Source organism: Myotis nattereri (assembly GCF_964212035.1).
Source record: "Myotis nattereri genome assembly, chromosome: 1".
Lineage (NCBI taxonomy): Eukaryota > Metazoa > Chordata > Mammalia > Chiroptera > Vespertilionidae > Myotis > Myotis nattereri.
This window is the reverse complement of record NC_138075.1, coordinates 2669526-2690251: the sequence shown is the minus strand read 5'-3', so window position 1 is coordinate 2690251 and position 20726 is coordinate 2669526. Positions and strand designations below refer to the sequence as shown.

The 20726-nt window shown below is 55.9% G+C and overlaps 1 protein-coding gene across 1 annotated transcript in view; it reads right to left on the bottom strand.

Annotated features, from left to right (window-relative positions):
- CDC42BPB (CDC42 binding protein kinase beta) overlaps nt 1-20726 on the bottom strand; it is a gene marked incomplete at its 5' end in the record, with an annotated part of 86357 nt that overhangs the window by 45509 nt on the left and 20122 nt on the right. The window contains 2 exons of the mRNA XM_081086010.1: nt 1258-1341; nt 5026-5117. Of these exons, the coding sequence (XP_080942136.1) occupies nt 1258-1341; nt 5026-5117 (176 nt within the window). The remainder of the gene's footprint in view (nt 1-1257; nt 1342-5025; nt 5118-20726) is intronic.

Below are 20726 nucleotides of genomic sequence, written 5' to 3'. Positions count from 1 at the left end.
CCTGAAGTAACCACGGAAGTCAGTGGCCTGCTCCGTTATCTGCCCAAGGCAGCAGCTACCATGGGCAGAGAATTCCAGAACAAAAGAGGAAAGGGCCACCAAAAGTCACACGGAGGGTTTGCAGGGATAGGATGAGAGGCTAGAAACCAAAAGAGGAATTTCCAAAAGCAGGGAACAGCCGATTGCAGAGGGAGGGCCCCCCACAAAGGGCTTGCCCAGCAGGTGTGGCATGCACGAGCTGCGCAGAGAGGACTGCAGGGACCAGGCGCTCAGGGCCCGCTGGGGGGCGGAGTCAGAGCCTGGACAGGTGCTGGGCAGGCGGGAGAAGGCAGAGCCCTGCGTTACCTGGCAGGCGCCCTTGGCTCTGAGGCAGTGGAGGACTGGGGGAGGGGGGGCTCAGTGGAGACAGAAGCGGAGCCGCTGGAGAAAAGCCTGGCTCTGGGTGGCCTCGCCTGCCTCAGCGGGGGCTGCGGAAAGGGTGCCGGGCGTGAGCAGCTGCCGCAGGGAGGACACAGGGGAGGAAGGAGGATGGGACTGCGAAGCAGCAGTCGCCTATGGTTACTGATAGCCTCCGTTCCCCCGCTGACGGGACAGAAACATGCCTGCACTTACAAGGCTCCAGATCCCAGCACTCCTTTGGCACAGAGAGCCGAACCGAGAGAGATGCCTACGGAGTCCGCAAAGCTGTGCTTCGCCCTGACAGTAACCAGCACCACCCAGACTCAAGGGGACTCTGGGACGGAACGTGGGGGACTCTGGGGCGGGATGAGGGGGATCTCAGGCGGGACGGGGGGGACTCTGGGGCGGGATGAGGGGGATCTCAGGCGGGACGGGGGGGACTCTGGGGCAGGATGAGGGGGATCTCAGGCGGGACGGGGGGGACTCTGGGGCGGGATGAGGGGGATCTCAGGTGGGACGGGGAGACTCTGGGGTGGGATGAGGGGGATCTCAGGTGGGACAGGGAGACTCTGGGGCGGGATGAGGGCGATCTCAGGTGGGACAGGGGGACTCTGGGGCGGGATGAGGGCGATCTCAGGTGGGACAGGGGGACTCTGGGGCGGGATGAGGGGGATCTCAGGCGGGACAGGGGGACTCTGGGGAGGGACGGGGGGACTCTGGGGCGGGACGGGGGAGAGGCGCAAACACAGGTGCGGAGGGCAGAGCAGGGAGGTGGCCAACATCTGATGCCAGGAGCAGCCCACTCCTGTCAAGGAGGAAGGCGCAGACCGGCAGGGACTGTGGCTCACTCACACTCACCTCTGCTCTCTTCAGCATTTCCCACTTGTTGAGGATTTTCATGGCATAAATTCGTTCAGTGTTCTTCATTTTGACAACAGCAACCTGGAATACAAACGGGAGTGTCACAAACATGCGTTTTCATAAACTCACAGTGAGATATCAATTGTCTGTACAGAGGTGTTAAGAAAAGGAAAGTGTTCTACGTAAATGAGGACTTGCTCTTTTAACCATCAAAACTCATCTGAGCCACACAGCAACTTGAATGATCGATCACACCCCCTCAGGCAAAAAAACCCTGCAGTGCTGCCCTAACCGGTTTGGCTCAGTGGATACAGCATCAGCCTGCGAACTCAAGGGTCCCAGGTTCGATTCCAGTCCAGGGCATGTACCTTGGCTGCGGGCACATCCCCAGTAGGGGGCGTGCAGGAGGCAGCTGATTGATGTTTCTCGCTCATCAATGTTTCTAACTCTCTATCCCTCTCCCTTCCTCTCTGTAAAAAATCAATAAAATATATATTTTTTAAAAAAACCCTGCAGTGCTGAGTACTGGGTGCGTAGAGTCCTCTACTTGGGGTGCGTCTGGAGAGTTTCATAATAAACCTCTAAAAATTCGTCACTGGCTCCCAAGCTTCGCCCCTGCGCCCACATGCACCATCCCCGAGTTAACGCTTACACGCCCACAGGTGCTCGGGGCCCACCTCTCACTCAGATCTCATGCAATGTGCTCAGGACGGTGTTAGACACATGTCAGGCTCGGCATGCTGGCTGCAGCCATATTCTTCAAAGTACAACTCACAGCCACCTCTTCCAGGAAGCCCTCTGGGACTTCCTGATCCCTGCCCAATCTCCAGTGAGCTCTTCCACCGCCACCAGCACCAGATGTGATGTCTGTGCCATCACATGGCACTTTCTACCTGACATTAATGGATCGTTCATTGGCCCAAGTCTCCATCACAAGGCCATAAGCTGCGTATTGACAGTGACTAACTTCTGTGAGAGCAAGCAGACCTTTTTGCTGCGAGTGGCAGGCAGCCCACAGCAGGTGTCAAGCAGAGTCCCTCATTACCAGCTTCCTTGCTCTCTAACCAGCACATGCCACGCATCGCCAAGGTCTCCCAAGAGCCAACGTGCCCCGAGCACCTGCCCGCTCGCTCTCAGTTCAGGCTCCCCAACTCTCCCTCTCACCCCAGGGGCCTGCTTCTGAAGCCTATGTTAAATGACGGGCACCATCCAATGTCACCTCCCCGGGGCCTGGTGGTGGGAAGCCCACATGAACGCCCTGGCGCACCCCTGGCTCGTCCTTAGGAAAGAATAATCCGATCAGAAGCACAGGCGAAGAGCCTTCCGATCCCAACACCGATAAGGAGCGGCCCCGTTTCTGTGATCCACCCGGCGCCATCAAAGACAAAGCGGAAGCTGGGCCCATTCCAGGTGCGTGGTTACGAGGATGCTCCAGAACAGCAACGGGGGCTCAGTAAGACTGTGGACACAATCCGAGGTCCCAGCGCTGGCAGGGAGCATGGGGAGCATGCACAGGGCCCCAGACGGGACAGAGTGCCGGGTGGTGGGAGGAGTAGGTGCGGAGGGCTGGTGTGGAGCCCAGGCCTCGGGGCCAGGGAGGCTGACTGGGGGTTGAAGTGGGGGTGGAGGGGGTGCGCCCAGAGAAGGTGGTAAAGCTGAGAGGGGCAAAGGAAAGGAGAGAACCCGCGGGCTTCCGCAGAGGCCTGGGCAAGGACGTGCTTCTCTTAATTTGAAGGAAAGTGGCAAGTGATCGTTGTTACCTTCTTTGAAACTCAGAACCATTTTGTATCAAGTTCTCTGGCAAAAAAGAGCACTACAAAGAGCTAGGGCTCAGCCGGCGTGGCTCAGTGGCTGAGCATCAACCCATGAACCAAGAGGTCACGGTTCAAGTCCAAAGTCAGGGCACATGCCCGGGTTGCGGGCTCGATCCCCAGTAGGGGGTGTGCAGGAGGCAGCCGATCCATGATTCTCTGTCATCACTGATGTTTCTCTCTCCCTCTCCCTCTCCCTTCCTCTCTGAAATAATTTCAAAAACCAATAAAAGTCACTACAAACAAGCGGCACGGCAGCGTTCGCTCATCCTTCCCTTTCCCTCCTGGAGGGACCGCTCTCTGGCGCTGTCTCTCCCTGCCCCTCCGGGCCCCTCCGACGGGGACACGGTGGCTGCAGAGCTGTGCAGGGCCCGGGCCTTGCTCACTGCGCTGCCCGAGCCTGGCACGGCTCCTGGGACAAGGACGACAGCTGGTGTAAGTATAGACTGAGCTGAGTCAGGCTTGATTTCAACAGGCTTTCTCTCTCTTCTCACTAAACAACAAAAACCATGCCTTACACAACTACCTACAGCTCAGAGATTCGCTATTTCTGTGCAGAACTCAGTCTTTCCTATGGTTCCTTTAAACTAAGGTCCCCGTTGGTGGCAACCAGGACAGCTGCTGCCTGGGGGCCCGTGGGGCTCACAGGAGGGGGGTCTGAAAAGCAACAGGAGGGAACCTTCTAGGGGAGAGAGATGCTGTCTTCCAACCGGGGTGCACACGCTGCCACACTCCCAGTGTCACTTAGATCTGGGCATTTATGTGTCCTTGTACTTCAGCATCAAAACCAGAGGACCCTCCCTGCCCCCTCCTAGCCACAGTGAGTTGAATTTGGCTGAGGACCCTGGGTCCCTGGGTTCTGAGGTGACCCTGGAGATCGGGTCAGCCTGGGGCGGGCCTGGGAGGAGCGGCCATCCCAGAGGACAAGGCTGCCCCCAAGCAGCCCCCTGTGGTGCTGCTTCCCCTGCCCCCACGCCTGGGGGAGACGGACTCTCAGGGGTGAGGGATGGAGAAGAGGGACAGGAATGCGGCCTGTCAGAGGGCGGGGGGCTGGTCAGAGGGCGGGGGGGGCGGGGGGCTGGTCAGAGGGCTGGGGGGGCGGGGGGTATGAGGGACAGGAAGGCGGCCTGTCAGAGGGCGGGGGGCTGGTCAGAGGCCAGGGCAGTTTCCAAGGAAGACAAGACGGTCAGCACACGGCTGCGGCCCGGCAGGCTTTCTGCAGGGCCTGTGAGCTCCACGGGTGGCCCCCGCGTCTGTGGCAGAAGAATGGGCAGCAGTGAGACGTTCCCTAAGGCAGATGCCAGGCCCTGCTCTAACTCAGAAGTCACGAGAGATTCCACAGGCGAGACCTCGCCGGTGAAACTGCGGTTCGCTTCCTTTCCGAGGGCACAGCCCAGAACGCCTGCACGGCCAACGCCACCGCACGTCTGCTCTCGCCCGCCCGGAGGGCTCCCCCACACAGGCCTCAGGACGCGGCAGCTGAAACCCGAGCACAGGGCGATGCGCTCCAGTGAGAGGCGCTCTGAAGGTGGCTCACTGTAAGCCAGCTGAGCTCTGACAGCGGGGCGGTGCGAGCCTGGGAGGAGCCCGCCACCTGCAGAGGCCACCACCCGCCCAGGGCAGGGGACTTGTGGCCGGCACGGACTGCTGGCAGCAGCCACAAGTAATGAGAACAACCATATTTTACTCTCTATGCATTTCAAAGAAAATTAACAAGTGGATTTTTTAAAACCTTATTGGTCTGTAAGAAACTATTTTGGCCAGAACGATGCCCAGGGTAATTCACCAGTCACAAGCTTTCGTTTTTGTTTTTCTCTTAATTCCACCTTTCTGTCCCAGCACTCTCCCAAGATTATCAATAATTACCTCACCCCAAAATCAACAGGAGGACCCCCAGAACGCTGCCCGTGGCCTGGCAATCTGTGCGAAGCCAACAGAACGAAGCCGAGCTCACCTCGCCGAACGCGCCCCGCCCGATGACTTTGATGATCTCGAAGTCCTCTCGCCGGAGCTGCATGTCCTTCACCAGCTGCGTAAAGGGCTTGGCTGCAAAGAAGAAAGCGGGATTAACACCTGTCTGCTAAATGCATGCTGTCTAAAACCAACGCACTGGGTTATTCTAGTAAGTTATACTTTTTATAGGAAAATGTTCACTTTTCAAATAAGTACTTTTATGCTAAATTAACATGGATGTTTGTCATCAGCACCCACACAGCTACACCTGTTATGACAAAGACCCTCACAGCAGAGGGCTGGCACGTCATGGGAGGTAAGACCCAGCTGCCAGCGGCACCCAGGCAGCTGGCGTGGTGCTGCCTGCTCTGCAGCAGCTACGACTGCTGTGCTCCGGGTGAGTGAGCTCTGAGCTCACCTGCAGGGCAGCTGGAGGAGCACAAGATGGACTCAAGGGAGCAACGGAGGTGCCCCCGGAAAACGGAGGGGACGGGGCTTGACACTCGCATGGCTCCTCCCATAGGAACCCCGCTCCACGCTGCGCTCCTGTATCCGCACAGCCTCTCTGAGACTAATTCCATTATTACCCTTACTGTGGGGAGGAGAGGGAGCCAGGCTTCTTGGCGCACGCACTAGCTAACAGCGACCCCCAAATCGTGTCCCCTGGCTGCTTGTTTGGAAGTGGGCCGTGCAGATGCACTCAGGCTGAGATGAGGACGCAGAGGCCTGGGCAGAGCCCTGAAGCCAGCACTAATGCCGTCCCTCCAGCGAGAGGGCAAGGGGCCGCAGAGGGAGGCATGGCCCGAACGGCGCTGGTGCAGGCCCAGGAGCAGGGATGGCTGCCGGGGGACCACAGGCTGGCCATCCTGCAATATGCCTTTTGGGAAACTGACTTCAAGCTGGTTTTTAAGAAGCAAAAGACTCAGAGAGTCCCTGGCCCTCCCCCGTTACCTGCCTCAGGAATCCAGGCAGAAACCTGCTTAAAGGAAGGGCACCCCTGCACTGACAGGAGTGCGTGGGGCCCGGGGAAGCTGGCCCGGCGTCTGTTGTCCGTGCCCCTGCTCCTGGCGGCCCAGCTGGAATGTGGGTGCCAGTTTGCTCTTTCTCCTCTGCCCGTGAACTCCCTGCTTCCCCCAGAAGCCCCGGACCCCGGCCTCCTCTCCTTAGTCAGAAGGGCACCTAAGCCTCTGCCCAAGGCAGCTTGGGGTCTCAGGCTGGCACCCACACGTGGACCTCGGTAGTAACCCAGGACATTTTCTCCCGTTAACCCGTCTCCCGTGAATGACTCTAGAAGAGCTGAGAATGTGGAGGACAATCGTGCCCACACGCTGCCCCGAAGCTGGGAGACAGGAAGCGCCCTCCCCGGAGCCTTCGGGAGCTGCTCTCGAGCTTACAGCGTCTTCATCTCTGTCCTCCAGACCCCCAGCTGGCGCTCGCCTGTGACAGTCGCCCAGGAAACTGCTCCAGCGTCTGTGACTTCCTTCCAGGAACACAGAGCAGGTGGCAGAGCCGGACCGGAAGCCACAGGCCTGGCCTCCAGACCCCGCCCATCCCACCCCCCCACCCCTCCCACCCCCCCACCCCCCCCACCCCCGTCTAGCATCCCCTCTCCGATTCCACCTTCAGGCCTACATCCTGACGTCTTATGCCAACTTTCACGTTTGTCCTGCTTCCTCAGGGCCCCCATGCCTGCCGTCCTGCAGACACTCCCATTGGGGGAAACTGGGCAGAGGGCAGGGCTCTTTCTGTTGCTTTCTTACCCCGACATCTGCATTATCTCCAAAGCAGCCCTGCCCCCTGACATCCCGGCTGCTAACTGAGCTCCCTATTCACTACCAACCTAACTCACTACTGCTTCTCCTTAAATAGTTGCCTAGGGCCAGGAAGGTCCATCCCCTGGCTCACTGCCAGCGCCCAGGAGGCTCTCGGTGCCATGGGCAGTGAACTGCTGCCCCGGCTGCAAGTGCCATCGGCACAGAGACAGGAAAGGAAACACAGGGCCTGAGTTCTTAGTTTAAGGCCAGGGTAGAAAAACCCTGTGCTCGAACTTCAAGGTCTGTGATTCATCTTTATTTCTTTCAAATATGACCAGAAATAACCCAACACTGTGCGTGGAAATGTGCTTAAACAGCCACTGAAGACCACACCCCCTGTGGTACCTTTTGGGTGAACCTCCCATTTTACCATGAAGAAAAACACCCCCAATTAATCAGACGCGTTGTTTCCCCTGAGAGCGCGTCTGGAAGGAGGGAGCACCGCCCAGGAATGAGCGTTGTCGCCGTCCGCACACTCCTCGGGCAGGGGCCCAACACTACAGCCAACACCCCACAAACCCAGACTCCCGGAGCTCGCGAGCGGTTTTCAATGTGCAAACCAAGCGGCAACACGCGAAGCCCAAGACCCCGTAACTGAACCCGAGCCTCTGCATCGTGCCCCGCTCCCTCTCCATCCTTGCTCAGACGTACTCAATGTTTGACACAACTTGTATCCTGCTTTTATTTTACTTCTTATATTTTCAGATTTCTATTCTACTCAACTGTCATTTTAACGGATGTATAATCCTATCCTATGTAATAAAAGGCTAATATGCAAACTGACCAAATGGCGGAACGACCAGTCATTATGACGCGCACTGACCACCAGGAGCTGCCCCCTGGTGGTCTGTGTACTACCATGGGGGGGGGAGGGGGCGGAGGGCACTGCTCAGCCGGAAGCCGGGTTCACGGCTGGCAAGTGCAGCGGCGGTGGTGAGAGCCTCTCCCGCCTCTGCAGCAGCACTAAGGGTGTCCAACTGACGGCTTAGGCCATCAGTCAGACATCCCCCATGGGCTCCCGGACTGCAAGAGGGTGCAGGCCGGGCTGAGGGCTGAGGGGACCCCCTCCCCCTCAAGTGCACAAATTTCATGCACCGGGCCTCTAGTATTTCAATAAGTTGGCACACCAACAACTTTTTTTAATGTTTTCATTGATTTCAGAGAGGAAGGGAGAGAGAGAAACATCAATGATGAGAGAGAATCATTGGTTGCCTCCTGCATGCCCCCTACTGGGGATTGAGCCTGCAACCCAGGCATGTGCCCTTGACTGGAATCTAACCCAGGACCCTCAGTCCGCAGGCCGATGCTCTATCCACTGAGCCAAGCCAGCTAGGGCGGCACACCAACAATTTTAAAATCATGTATCTATTAAACACATCGGCTGAACATTTAATTCTCAAAATTATTATTTTGCTATGGTGAAGAATATGCAATGAACATGATCAGGCACGGAGCTCTACTACCTTCAGTAATTTTTAGAATGAAACGCCAAGACTCTCCAAAGGGCACTCACCTTTTACAGTTCCCGACCTGCCCTCCAAACTGCCTCCTGAGTCAGCTGTCCTGTCCCCACACCAAGGCCATCGCCCTCCCCGGCGCCAGCGCCCAGTCATGCCTGCTCACCGGCCATGCCTGCACCTGCTTAGACAGTGAGTGTAAGTGCTTTACTGTGGCTCTCCCAAACGTAAGCGCTGCGAACATCACTCCTTCATTCTGTTCCTGCTTTACATCTTAATTATACTATATTTATTGTATAAAATTTATTACTTTTAGTAAAAATGAATTAATGCCTTTTTCCTTTGTCATTTTATTATTAAGCCTTATTTAGAAAGTTGTCAACTCTTTAAAGACCTGATATTCAACCTTATTTTTTTGCTGAATGGCTTTTTAAATAGTTAACCCATTATTCACCTGTTGGCTAGAGGACGTTGGAGGGTGGAGTGTTTATTTTATTTTAGGTTTTTAAATAGATTTTTATTGATTTCAGAGAGGAAAGGAGAGGGAGAGATAGAAACATCAATGATGAGAGAGAATCACTGATCGGCTGCCTCCTGCACGCCCTCTACTGGGGACCAAGCCCACAACCCGGGCATGTGCCCTTGACCGGAATCGAACCCGGGACCCCTTCAGTCCACAGGCTGACACTCTATCCACTGAGCCAAACCAGCCAGGGCTGGAGTGTTTATTTTAACTTCCAGTTTTAACGTCCATGTGTATTAAGTGGCCTGACGTGTTTTACCCAATTCTGCTGATTCCGCCACACGGGCAGGAGAGGCCACGCCGCTGTGGGCCCAGGGGAAAGCCAGCTTCCGCTCAGGCAGGAGGCAGGTCCTGAGGACGCCATGGTGGCCGTACCATCTAGAAAAGGCACTGGATCCTGTGACAAAACTTCCTCATCCAGAAAGTGGGCCTAAGGTCCCTCCGACCCCCGGCAGGAACCCATGCGCAGTGACACCTGAGGCCCAGGAGTCAAGCACTTGTGCCACGGCTGCCGCCTACGAGCCGCGCTCTTCACCTCTGACCTTTCCACATGGAGGGCCCTCAACGCCGGCCGTCATCGGGGCTCCTGCTCGCTGCCAGCATGTGGCGCTGCTGCGTTTTTCCTGTCTGTGCCCGTTCCCTGCGTGACGGCGCGATGTGCCGGGGCCCGTCGATAGCAGGGAGGACTACGGGCACGCGCCTGAGATGCCCGCGTGACAGGGAAACGGCAGGCTCGGCAGCGGAAAAGCAGCTGTGGGCAGGGGCGCCAAGAGGGCCAGCAGGACAAGCCCCGGGGAAGGTCACTCTTCCCCAAGAACATGAAATGCCTCCATCGGTCCTCAGCAGCACTGCCCTGTGTGCCACGGGCTGCTGGACCCGGGACAGAAAGCCCAACCCGGCAGACCACTCAGCACGGAGGCCACGCGCTCCCGCCGACAGGACGTCGGAGGTGCCGAGGAAGTGACATTTCAACAGGGTGTGAGCCGTGTCCACACAGCCACGCTGACCCTGCCGTCTGGACAGGGCAGGGTCAAGAGACAGAAGCCACACCCGTCATTTGAACAGAGACTTTAACGTACAGAACTATGCAGCAGGGGCCTAAGAAGCGACGCCGACCCCTATTCTCGCCGAGAGCAGGCGCAGGAAGCCAGTCAGGGAGGACCACAGGGAGGGCTGGACCTCTGACCCCCACAAAGGGCTCTGGGCTGCTGCTGGTACTGGGGTTTCTAAGCTCACGGTGGGGCTTCTTGGGCTGGAAGCTGAGGCCGGCCCCGCCAGCGTGGGAGCCGCCACACTGGGATCAGCCACCACTAGAAAGCGCTTCGCTGTCACTCAAAGGAAGAGGGGGCGGGCAGAAAGCCGCAAGCCCCTCTCCTTCCTCCGGTCCCCAGTCTCCCCTCAACACCCCTTTAGGTGGAGCCCAAGAGGGGTGATGCTGGGGTGAGGACGTCCGTGCTGGGCACGGGGTGAAAGTGGAGATGGGCACACAGGAGGCTGACCCAGGAAGCAAACAGGTCTGAGGACCTGGAAGCCAGGCTCCTGGGTCAGGGCGGGATTATGGAGGGAGAGGCCACCCTAGAGTGCTGGTGAGACCTGGAGGCCCCGGCGTGAGCTCACGGGTCAGTGTATGGGAGCCAGAACACCAGACGTACGTGCCGTGTCCACAGAGCGCAGCAACACCCCAACAACAAACGTATCTAGTGTCAGGTCGTGGTTTCGAAATACCTGCTGCAGCAAAGAAACCCGGGCTCCGCGCAGTCAGAGCTGGGTCAGGGAGCACGGGGCGAGCCTGTGCGGAAGAAGAGAGCGCTCAGAGGAGGACGGCGAACCCCCGTGAGGACGGACCGTCACAGCGACGGCCGGGAAGGACCCCGGGAGTCTAGGTGAGGGCAGTGAGCTAATGAAGGCAAAAGCTGGTGCGGAAAGCGACAGTTACAACGTACATCCCGGCCAAACCCGCCCCATCCTGAGGGGACGAGCGGCTCCGCCGTGCAGCCTGGCAGACACAGCCTACACCTGGCCACCCGAGTGAAGGTCATCAGTCACGTGACGGAGAAGGTGTGCGTCACCTGCCCAAGTTACACAACCTGAGCTTAATCATGAGGAAACGGAAGGAAGGGGAACGTACGCCGAAGGAGCACGGCACAATGACCAGCCTGCAACCTGCATCTGTCCAAGTTCCAAGGGCACAGGAGTCAAGGGCAGACTAAGGACTGCTCCAGAGGCAGCCCTGGCAAAGGAGCCCCAGCCGCGGGCAAAGCCAGACCAGGGCTCCCGTACACAGAGCTCTGCCAGCAGACCAGGCAGGAGAGGGTCTCTGGCTGAAACAGACAGAAAATCACGGGCGATGAGAACCTGATGCCTCCCTTTGATTTTGTTTTATTTTTAATACATTTTTATTCAGAGAGGAAGGGAGAGGGAGGGAGAGATAGAAGCATCCATGATGAGAGAGAATCACTGATCGGCTGCCTCCCACATGCCCCACACTGGGGATCGAGCCCACAACCCAGCATGTGACCTGACCAGGAAGCGAACCGGGACCTCCTGGTTCATAGGTCAACACTCAACCACTGAGCACACTGGCCGGGCCCCTTTGGTTTTCTATCCGAGCCGCTTGGAGGCCCGGGAGGGACGTCTGAGGAAAGAGGGCTGTGTCTCAGGGCAGCAGCCCCCGAAGGCAGCCGGGGTGCCCCTTTGCCCCTGGCCAGCACGTGCCATCGGGCTCAGCCACTCTGTGGCCATAAGTCGGAGATGGTCTTACAGATGCTCCCGGTCAAACAAGAAAGGAAGACACAGGCTCCCAAGGCCAAGTGCCACGCAGAGGAGACAGACCTCTATCCACAGGAACATGGCGGTCTCCCTCCCAGGAAGGCCAACACCAGCTACCGCTCTGGCCCTGGCACAAACAGCAGTGCGGAGACCTGCTGCTGCCCACAGCACTGCCCCGGCAGGTAGGGCGCAGGCACCGGTGCTGTGGGAGGCACCCCCAGGTGGTGCAGGAGGCCTGAGGCTGCGGCCAGGGCAGCAGGAACACGCCAGGTGCTGCGTATCTAATCTCTGTACCGGGAAGAAGGGGCCAAGTGTATTAGGCCAGGCAGAACCATCAAGCAGACAGGGCACAAGTTCAATGCCCGCTGGGCACCACGGCTTAACCCATGAGAACTGGACAACAGGTGAGAGCTGAGAGCAGGCTGGGCCTAGCGTGGGCCGGAAAGCAGCCACTTTCTACAAGTACCACTGGGGTGAGCGTGCAGTTCCAAACCCGCTGGGAGCTCACTCCCACAGCCCAGGCTGCTGACACACGGACACAGGATTAACACCTCTCCCCAAGTGTTTGGAAAATGTGCTTAAATTACACTCAATGGGTTTGGTTTGTTTAGAACTAAGATCATTTTTCAAATGAGAGAAGACCCTCCCAGGGCGTCAGCCACAAACCCTCGTTAGGAATGAACTCCACAAGCTGCTCTCCAGACGCGAGCCCTTCCCGCTGACCGTCAGGCCACGCGCCAGGTGAGGCAGGACGGGGAGCGGGCGGCGGCCCTCATTCCCTGACTCACAGGCCAAGCGAGGCTCGGCCCGAGTCGGGAGGAGCCAAGGAGCCAGGTGGGGAGCGGCACAGGAAAGTCCTCATTCCAACAGGCTGCTGTCACAGGAAGGCCACCTGCCCGGCCGGCTGCCCGGGCTGCGACCTCGTTTCGGCCTGACGCTGGTCAGCCACGCATTCCTTCATCTTGGCTTCCTCTCTCCAGCTCGACTAATTTCGTCACTTCCTTCCCATCTGGCCCCTCCTGCTCTGTCATTACTGAACGACCTCCCAGGACCACCTAGAAGTGCCTGCCCTCTGGCGGAGGCGGTGCCCCCAGAAGCCACAGTCCAGGAGGCGGCGCGCCCCGGCCACGAGTCTGCAGGCCCATCCGCTGGGATCCCCCTGTCAAGGCAGAGTCTGCAAAGCCAGTGCCCGTCACAGCACACGGTTCTGCGAGAGCCGGCTCCCTGCTGCTGCAAACACCAATGTGCACCGTTTGTTAAGGTGACACAGGAAGGATCGAGGGACACAGCCGCAGTCACATGGACAAGTCACAGAAGTGCAGGAAGGCACAGACAGGCACAGACAGGAGACGGCGAGAAGCGTGGAGCCTGTCCGGGGAGACAGCCAGCTTCCAGGCCATTTACTCGTGAGTCACTAGAAGCATCCACACACACACATTCTGAATTTAAGAAAAAAGGCCACTAAAGGTACAGAGTATAGGTCATGACATGGGGGGGAGGCGGGGATGGGACAGGACGCTAAGCTCCCCCAAATCACTGGGCATTAGTAACCAGAAGGGGCATCCTCACGGTCAGGCAAACTGTGGGGCCGGTGTTCAATCCAAACACTGCGGGGCCCGTTACCTGCAGGCTACCAGCCTCCAGGCGGCTCCTCACCTGCTAACCGAGTAACAGGACTTACCCGAGAGGTCACTGCGAGCATTAAATTAGATGGTCCCACAACACATGCAGCACTATGCCCAGCACGTAGCAAGTTCTCATTAAACGGAGCTCCTGCCATTACTGGGTGACATTCTGCCTTCTAATCACTTATTTTGCATTATTTATATGTCATATTTAACAAGTAAACAAACTATCACCAAAATCGCCCTAGAGTCCAGCTACATTGCCAGCCAGCAAGGCACCCTTGCTCCACTCGAGTTCCACCAGGCAGGTCACACAGGGACACAACCTGTAAACTAAGTGCCCCAAAGCCCCACACGGCCCTGGCAAATGCAGCCCAGAGCACCTTACCCAGCAGGGCCGCCCCCAGCAAGGCCCCTGCACCTGCCAGGGGAGGGGAGGCAGGGAAATTGACCTGCAAACCCCAAACCTCGACGGTCAGTCTCCAGCCAGTACCCGCCCCCCAGGAGCGAGCATCACGGACCCCCGACTTCACCGGCATTCCTACCGATGCGTCGGAGATTGCGGACTGTGGAGGGGCGGAAGCGTGGCTGATGACCTTCACACTTCGACACGCATGCATGGCTACTTCTCTTCCGTGATGTCGTTTAGACTCTCCTCATTAATGTGAAACAGGAAGGTCAACTGAAATGAAACGTCTGCCTGAGGCAGAGACTGCCGGCCCCCGCAGGCCAGGCCTTGAAACTGGTGTCTGTCCCCAGTGTGAGAGCTGAAGACACCCTGGAAAGGGGCCCATGATACGTCACCCTCCGGCTCTAGGGACAAAAACCTTTTGAAAGATTCGTATTTTTCCTGCAGTAAGTAGAACTTTCAACAGAAAAGTTTTAGTTCTCTATTTTGTTTAACCTCATTTTAGGAAGACAGGTGCAAGGCAAGGTCTACATGGCACATGAAGCCCTAACCCACTAATTTAGAGCATCTCCTAGCGCACCTGCTGCTGAAACCACAGCGGCTGAGTAGCCACAGTGGAGGCCACGAGTCTGCACCAGCCTACATGCTGCTGGCCGCCACCCAGCCACCCTGCGGGAGCAGCTTCAGCCTCGTCTATGAGGAGAAGGCCACGGGTCTGCGTCCCATCGCAGCCCTGACCCAAGGCAGGCGCCATGTCTGCGGTCTGTGTCCGGTCCGGGCCCGGGCTCCAGGGGACAGCCAGGTATGCGTCTCACCCTCTGCGGGGGAGACCAGGGCCCTGTCGCAGGGCCACTTCTAGTAACCTTCCCCCCGAGGCCATGAGTTACCTCCCTGCTCTTGGGATTACTCTCGCCAAGACAGATATAAGAACAAATTACTAGGTTTCTGCTACCCTCTAATGTACCCTGTTCCAAAATTTATCTCCGAAAAATCATAATTTAATACATGTACGTCTTTCACTTGAGTGTGTATCTACGAAGCAGCAGCAGCCGTGCCGTGAAAAGAGGCTGGCCCTGGCCGGTTTGGCTCAGTGGATAGAGCGTCGGCCTGCGGACTGGAGGGTCCTGGGTTCGACTCCCAGCCAAGGGCACATGCCCAGGTCACAGGCTCCATCTCCATGCAGGACGCAGCCAATGGGTGATTCTCTCTCATCAGTGATGTTTCTATATCTCTTTCCCTCTCCCTTCCTCTCTGAAATCAATAAAAATATATTTAAAAAGAAGGAAGAAAACCAAAAAAGAAAGGCTGGCCGCCCGCTTCTCCTCTCCTGACCCAGCCCAGGTCCTGCTCCTTCACAGCTGCTCAGCTTTCTAGGGCCTGTCAATCCCCTTCTACGTTCCCTCCAGCACACGTCTTCCGGGCCCTTCTTTACCTGCGTTGCTCCTAAAACACAACAGCTCTGAGGAAATCTCCCTCTAACGCCTGGAGTTATCCACCTGAGGAGAGGCCGGCAACCTGACAGACAGAGCGAAGGCTGGCGGCCAGTGCTCTGCCGCCTGCACTGCCCACTGCGGCTGCAAGCAGGAGCTGGCAGGACCTTCTGCTGGCAGCAGTGTCATCTCGTGGGCACCCTCTGCTTGTCCTAGGGAGTTCTCAGTCCTGGGGGAGGGCCCCGCTTTCTGATCCACCCCCAGCAGGCCCAGCATGGTCGGAGGAATGCAGGCCTGCAGTCCAACTTCTTCCCAATCCCTCTTCACTGAGCAAAGCCTCCACAAGGGACCCTCCACGAGGGACCCTCCACAGGGACCCACCACAAGGCTGCTCCCTGCCACGCAGGTCCTCCTGGTGTGACAGAGGGCGGGACAGGAACACACTGCGGATCGCACATGGACGAACAAGGTAAGGACTATAAAGAATTTAAAGAAACGGCTATACGGATGGGATTTTATCCCAACGAAGCTGTTAAAAGCGAGAGAAAAGAAACCAACTGTGAGAGTACACCAGAGGGAACTTGACCTTTTTTTTGAAGGAGGATGTGGAGGAGAGAGGCAGAGGCAAAACAACCAGTAAGAGCTCAACCAACCTTGAAGCCTCCGCTGTGTGAGGTAAGAGCATGCGCGCATTCACAAGCAGGACGGGTTAGAGAGCAGCAGCGGCACGCAGCATGGAGAAGGGACCACGGAGCGTCTTGGAGGCAAAAGGCCTGGCCAGGCTGCAGGGTAAGCTACACGCAGGGAGTGGAGGAAGGTCTGGCTGCGAAAGTAGGACAGGCCAGCTCGGACACAGGCACCGACCCTGAGCGCGCAGGGCCGCAGGGAGGAGCCCGCGCGTCTGCACGGACCATGTGCTGACTGGGGGAGAGGAGCTGAATAAATGGCCATGAGACCGAAAGCCCTCCGTACACCGCAGCCCTGGGGGGCACGCTGCTGCCCCCCGCAGTGACCACCCCTAACCTGTAAGCACCTGAGAGGCTGCCGGTTCTAAAGCAGGCCCGATGGAGCCGGGATGAAGCACCTGCTTTTGCAGGAAGTATTCTAGGCAGTGGGAGAGGTTTGTGAGCAACAAAGTTCCTGCCTTCGCGGAGCTCACATGCTAGTGGAGCAAGACCAAGGAAACCACACATACATGAAGCAAGTACATTACACAGAAAACAATACACGCTCTGGATGGAAAGAATCTGGGAGACAGGGAGCATGTGGGCCAGGACAGCCACGCTTCCCGGGTGCCGGCAGTCGGGACAGAGCCTGGAGGTGGTGGGCCGACAGGCCGTCCTGCAGGACTGGACGTGCAGGGTGAGAGGGCCACGGCCCCGAGGCGCTGGCGTGAGCAACGGGAGGATGGAGTCGCCAACAAGCGAGAGGGGCAGGATGGAGCAGACCTCAGGCAGGCAGCGGGTACGCGGTACGGATTCCAGAACGGGGCGCGGGCTGGGGAACTGGGGCACTGGCTGTACAGCTGGTATCAGTCACAAACCTGGATGCGATCCCCAGGGAGTTGGCAGGGCCAGAGGAGGGCCGGAGACCTGAGCCCGGGAGCTCCACTACCGGCTGGGAGAGAAGAGGAACCGGCGGAGCAGAGAAGAGCGCCCGCTCTGACGCAGGCGGCCAGGGCTTCCCCCCAGGCAGTGAGGGCTGAGGACTTGCCCCAAGGGTACCACAGTGGTCTTGACAAAAGCGGCAGTTTGGAGGGTGTGGTGGGGGACAAAAGTCTGATTAGGGAGAGGGAGTGGAGACAGTGAGGACAGACAACTCTACAGAGTTTTGCTGCTAAAAAAAATGGGCCCAGGTGGTGTGGCTCAGTGGTTGAGCATTGACCCATGAATCCAAAGTCACCAGTTCGATCTGCGGTCAGGGCACATGCCTGGGTGCGGGCCCAATCCCCAGCAGGGGGCCTGTGGGATGTTTCTCTCCCATCCATGTTTCTTTCTCTCTATCACTCTCCTTTCCTCTTTAAAAGTCAATAAGAAATTGCATGGATTATATACTTGAAATCATTTTCAACAAATGTTTTGTTAAAAAAATAATTGCAGCCGAAACCGGTTTGGCTCAGTGGATAGAGCGTCGGCCTGCGGACTGAGGGGTCCCGGGTTCGATTCCGGTCGGGGGCATGTACCTTGGTTGCGGGCACATCCCCAGTGGGGGGTGTGCAGGAGGCAGCTGATTGATGTTTCTCTCTCATCGATGTTTCTAACTCTCTATCTCTCCCTTCCTCTCTCTAAAAAATCAATAAAATATATTTAAAAAAATAAAAAATAAAAAAATAATTGCAGAAACCAGTTTGGCTCAGTGGATAGAGCATCAGCCTGCGGACTGAAGGGTCCCAGGTTCGATTCCGGTCAAGGGCATGTACCTGGGTTGCAGGCACATCCCCAGTAGGAGATGTGCAGGAGGCAGCTGATCGATGTTTCTCTCGCATCGATGTTTCTAACTCTCTATCTCTCTCCCTTCCTCTCTGTAAAAAATCAATAAAATATATTAAAAAAAATAAAAAATAAAACACTGATCTTGGAGTGGAGGTGAAACTGATCCACCCCAAAGCCGTGCTGGTATCTCACGGACTGAGTAACCCGACTGAAGACGGGACAGGTCTGTGCTCTCCCAGCACAGCCAGAAGCAGAAAGCTCCCTTCACTGGCTTAGCCAGAGGCCAACAAACCAACTCTAAGGCTACAAAATAAACGCCCCAAGCTTCCGCGTGCAACCCACAGAAGACAGCCCTTTCCTAAGCGAGCGGCAATGGTCCTCGCTGCGTGTCCGACACGCCCAGCCACTCGGCGGTCTCCTGGGACTCTCGCCTGCGCCAGCTCCTTCCACAGGCACCCAGGGGCTCTTAGGGCTCTATTCCGGGGGGAGTAGACATTAGTGATTTTACTCCCTGGTTTCTCTTTAGTTTTTCTGATCATTCTCTACTGAATTTTGAGTAAAAACTTTAATTTTGATAAAGAAAATACATTGGTAAGCATACAGACTTGATGGTACAGACTTCACGGCAGCCAGACCAAGGCAGTTCAGACCAACCAGTCACACGAGCGGCTTTTGGCAAGTTCAGCAGTGCAGCGCCACGGCCACGCTAGAGATGGTTTTCTAACTCCCAATCTGGCTCGTTAAGTTAACTAGATCCGCATCTAAGAATCTCAGGAACTGACCAGCTTTGCCCTCGGCACTCTGCCCAGCTGCTCTGAAGACAAAGGGCAGTACACTGTGCTGGGCACCCGAGGGTTCCGGGTGACGCCGAGGGTCAGCTGGGCAGGACCCCACATGACCCACCCTGAGAGCGGACACCCTGCCCATCACCAGGAAGAGGACGCGGGAAATGAGCTCAGGGCAGGCCTGCAGCAGGATGAGAAATCAAGGAGGAAGCCCTCATGCATCCCTACACACAGCACGGCCTCCTAGAGACGGGGTGCTCTCATGCTTAGAGCAGGGCGGGAGGACGTGAGCAACGAGGAAGGGAGTGGCGACACCCTTCCTCCCAGGGTGCCTCGGGGTCAGCCTGTTTGAGACCAAGGACAGAAAGGGCTCCTGCTACAGCAGTGATGGCGAACCTTCTGGGGGCGGCGTGTCAGCATTTTGAAAAACCCTAACTTAACTCTGGTGCCGTGTCACATAGAGAAATTTTTTGATATTTGCAACCATAGTAAAACAAAGGCTTATATTTTTGATATTTATTTTATATATTTAAATGCCATTTAACAAAGAAAAATCAACCAAAAAATGAGTTTGTGTGTCACCTCTGACACGCGTGTCACAGGTTTGCCATCCCTGTGCTAGAGTGAGTCCACCTCACCCTTCCAGCTCTGGCCTCGGAGCCTGAGCCTGGTGGTCGTGTCTAGCAGACACTAATCACAGGCGCTGATACAAAACGGTATCTACTTAATAAGAAAGGACGCCGCAACTGCGCAGGGCGGGAAGAGTAACACAAGAAAGCAAGAAGTTGGCAAAACATCAGCAAATTGATACACTCAAGGAAGGCAACTTAATTTCAGGGATCAGTAATTGGGGAGAATTTTCAGCAACCAGCTAGTATCCACCAACCTTCTGTTATAATTAGCTCAAATGTGTGACATGGTCCCACTGGAGAGTGAGAAGGGAGGCCTGGACTCACACAGCTGGTCCTGGGTGATACCGTTTCGTCGCAGCAGCGGCGAGATGCCCTGGGAATCTTGTTATGTACACTAGCTTACAGGAAAGCGGTCTCACTGCACGCTGTCGACGCTGGTAAGGTAGGACTCACTGCGCTTTAAATTCTTTTACTCTCTTCCACCCCAAATATTTGATGAAACATTAAGCCCCCCCCCCCCCCCGCTAATTTCTGAACACCTGCGTGTGTCGGGGATGTCATAACAATCTCTAAAACCTGCAGCGCAGTGTCGCCTGCTTTTGATAAATAAGCAAACGGAGAAAACACAAGGCCCAAGTTCACATAAGCGCTTAGTATTTTTATTCCTTGTTACTTATCTTTATTCCCCACACATGTGACTCTTCACACTTCTTAAAACATTAACAATGGCCCATTTTACACTAAAAGCCTATGTAATTTTATTGCCAATGCCACCCCCAATAAATTCAATCAAGAGGATTTTTATTTCCATTTTAAAAGACAGGGGAAAACTTAACTCCGCTTATTTTTCTTGTTGTCTTGACAATCGTCGGGCAGGCAGCACGTTATCCAGCGTGTTTTCTCTCAGCAAAACAGCGGCTGCATCTAACGTCCCGACGGCGCCAGCACCACCTTAGTGACAGGTCAGCTCAGGTGATCACTCAGGTTCTTTGAAAACTGGTAATCAAGGAAACAATCTCCCACTCTCCTCTAAACAGAATAGTTACCACACACCCCCCCCATGTATGTCTGTAGCTCTTAAGCTAACATGTGTGCCTATGACCCAGTTATGATACAAGAATGCTCAGAGCAGCTTTATTCATTACTGTCAACAACCAATTACAACCCAAGTTGTTCACTAACAGAAGAATGCATGCCACAGGAAACCACCAGCAACAGAGAAACGGCCTCCTGCTGCAGGCATGACCCATCAACTCAGGACACAGTGCGAGGCTGAGGAAACCAGAGGGGGACACGCAGGGCTCCCCTGTAGGAAGCGCAGACAGGCACCACTGCGAGACAGCCGAGCGGGGAGAGAACAGCCTCAGATGGTGCTGGGACAATGGATATCTACATGAAAAGAATAAACACAGACCCCTACCTCACACCACATACAGAAATTAACTCAAAATGAACCAAAGACATAAAAGTAAGAGTTAAAACTACAAAACTCTTAGAAGAAAATGCAGGTATAAATCTTTGTGACCTTGGGTTAGGCAAAAAAGGGACTCTTAAATGTGAAACCAAAAGCACAAGCAAGAAAATAAATTTCTAATTGGACTTCATCAGCCCTCACCAGTGTGGCTCAGTTGGTTGGAGTCATCCCGTCAATAAAAAATTTTCTTAAAAAATGAAATGATAAGCCACAGAATGAAGAAAAAAATGTGCTAATTTATATATCTGATAAGGGACTTGTATCCATAATATATAAAAACTCTTACAACTAATAAAAAGACAACCCAATGAAAAATGGGCTAAGTGATGCTACTGTAATAATCTGGTTACCA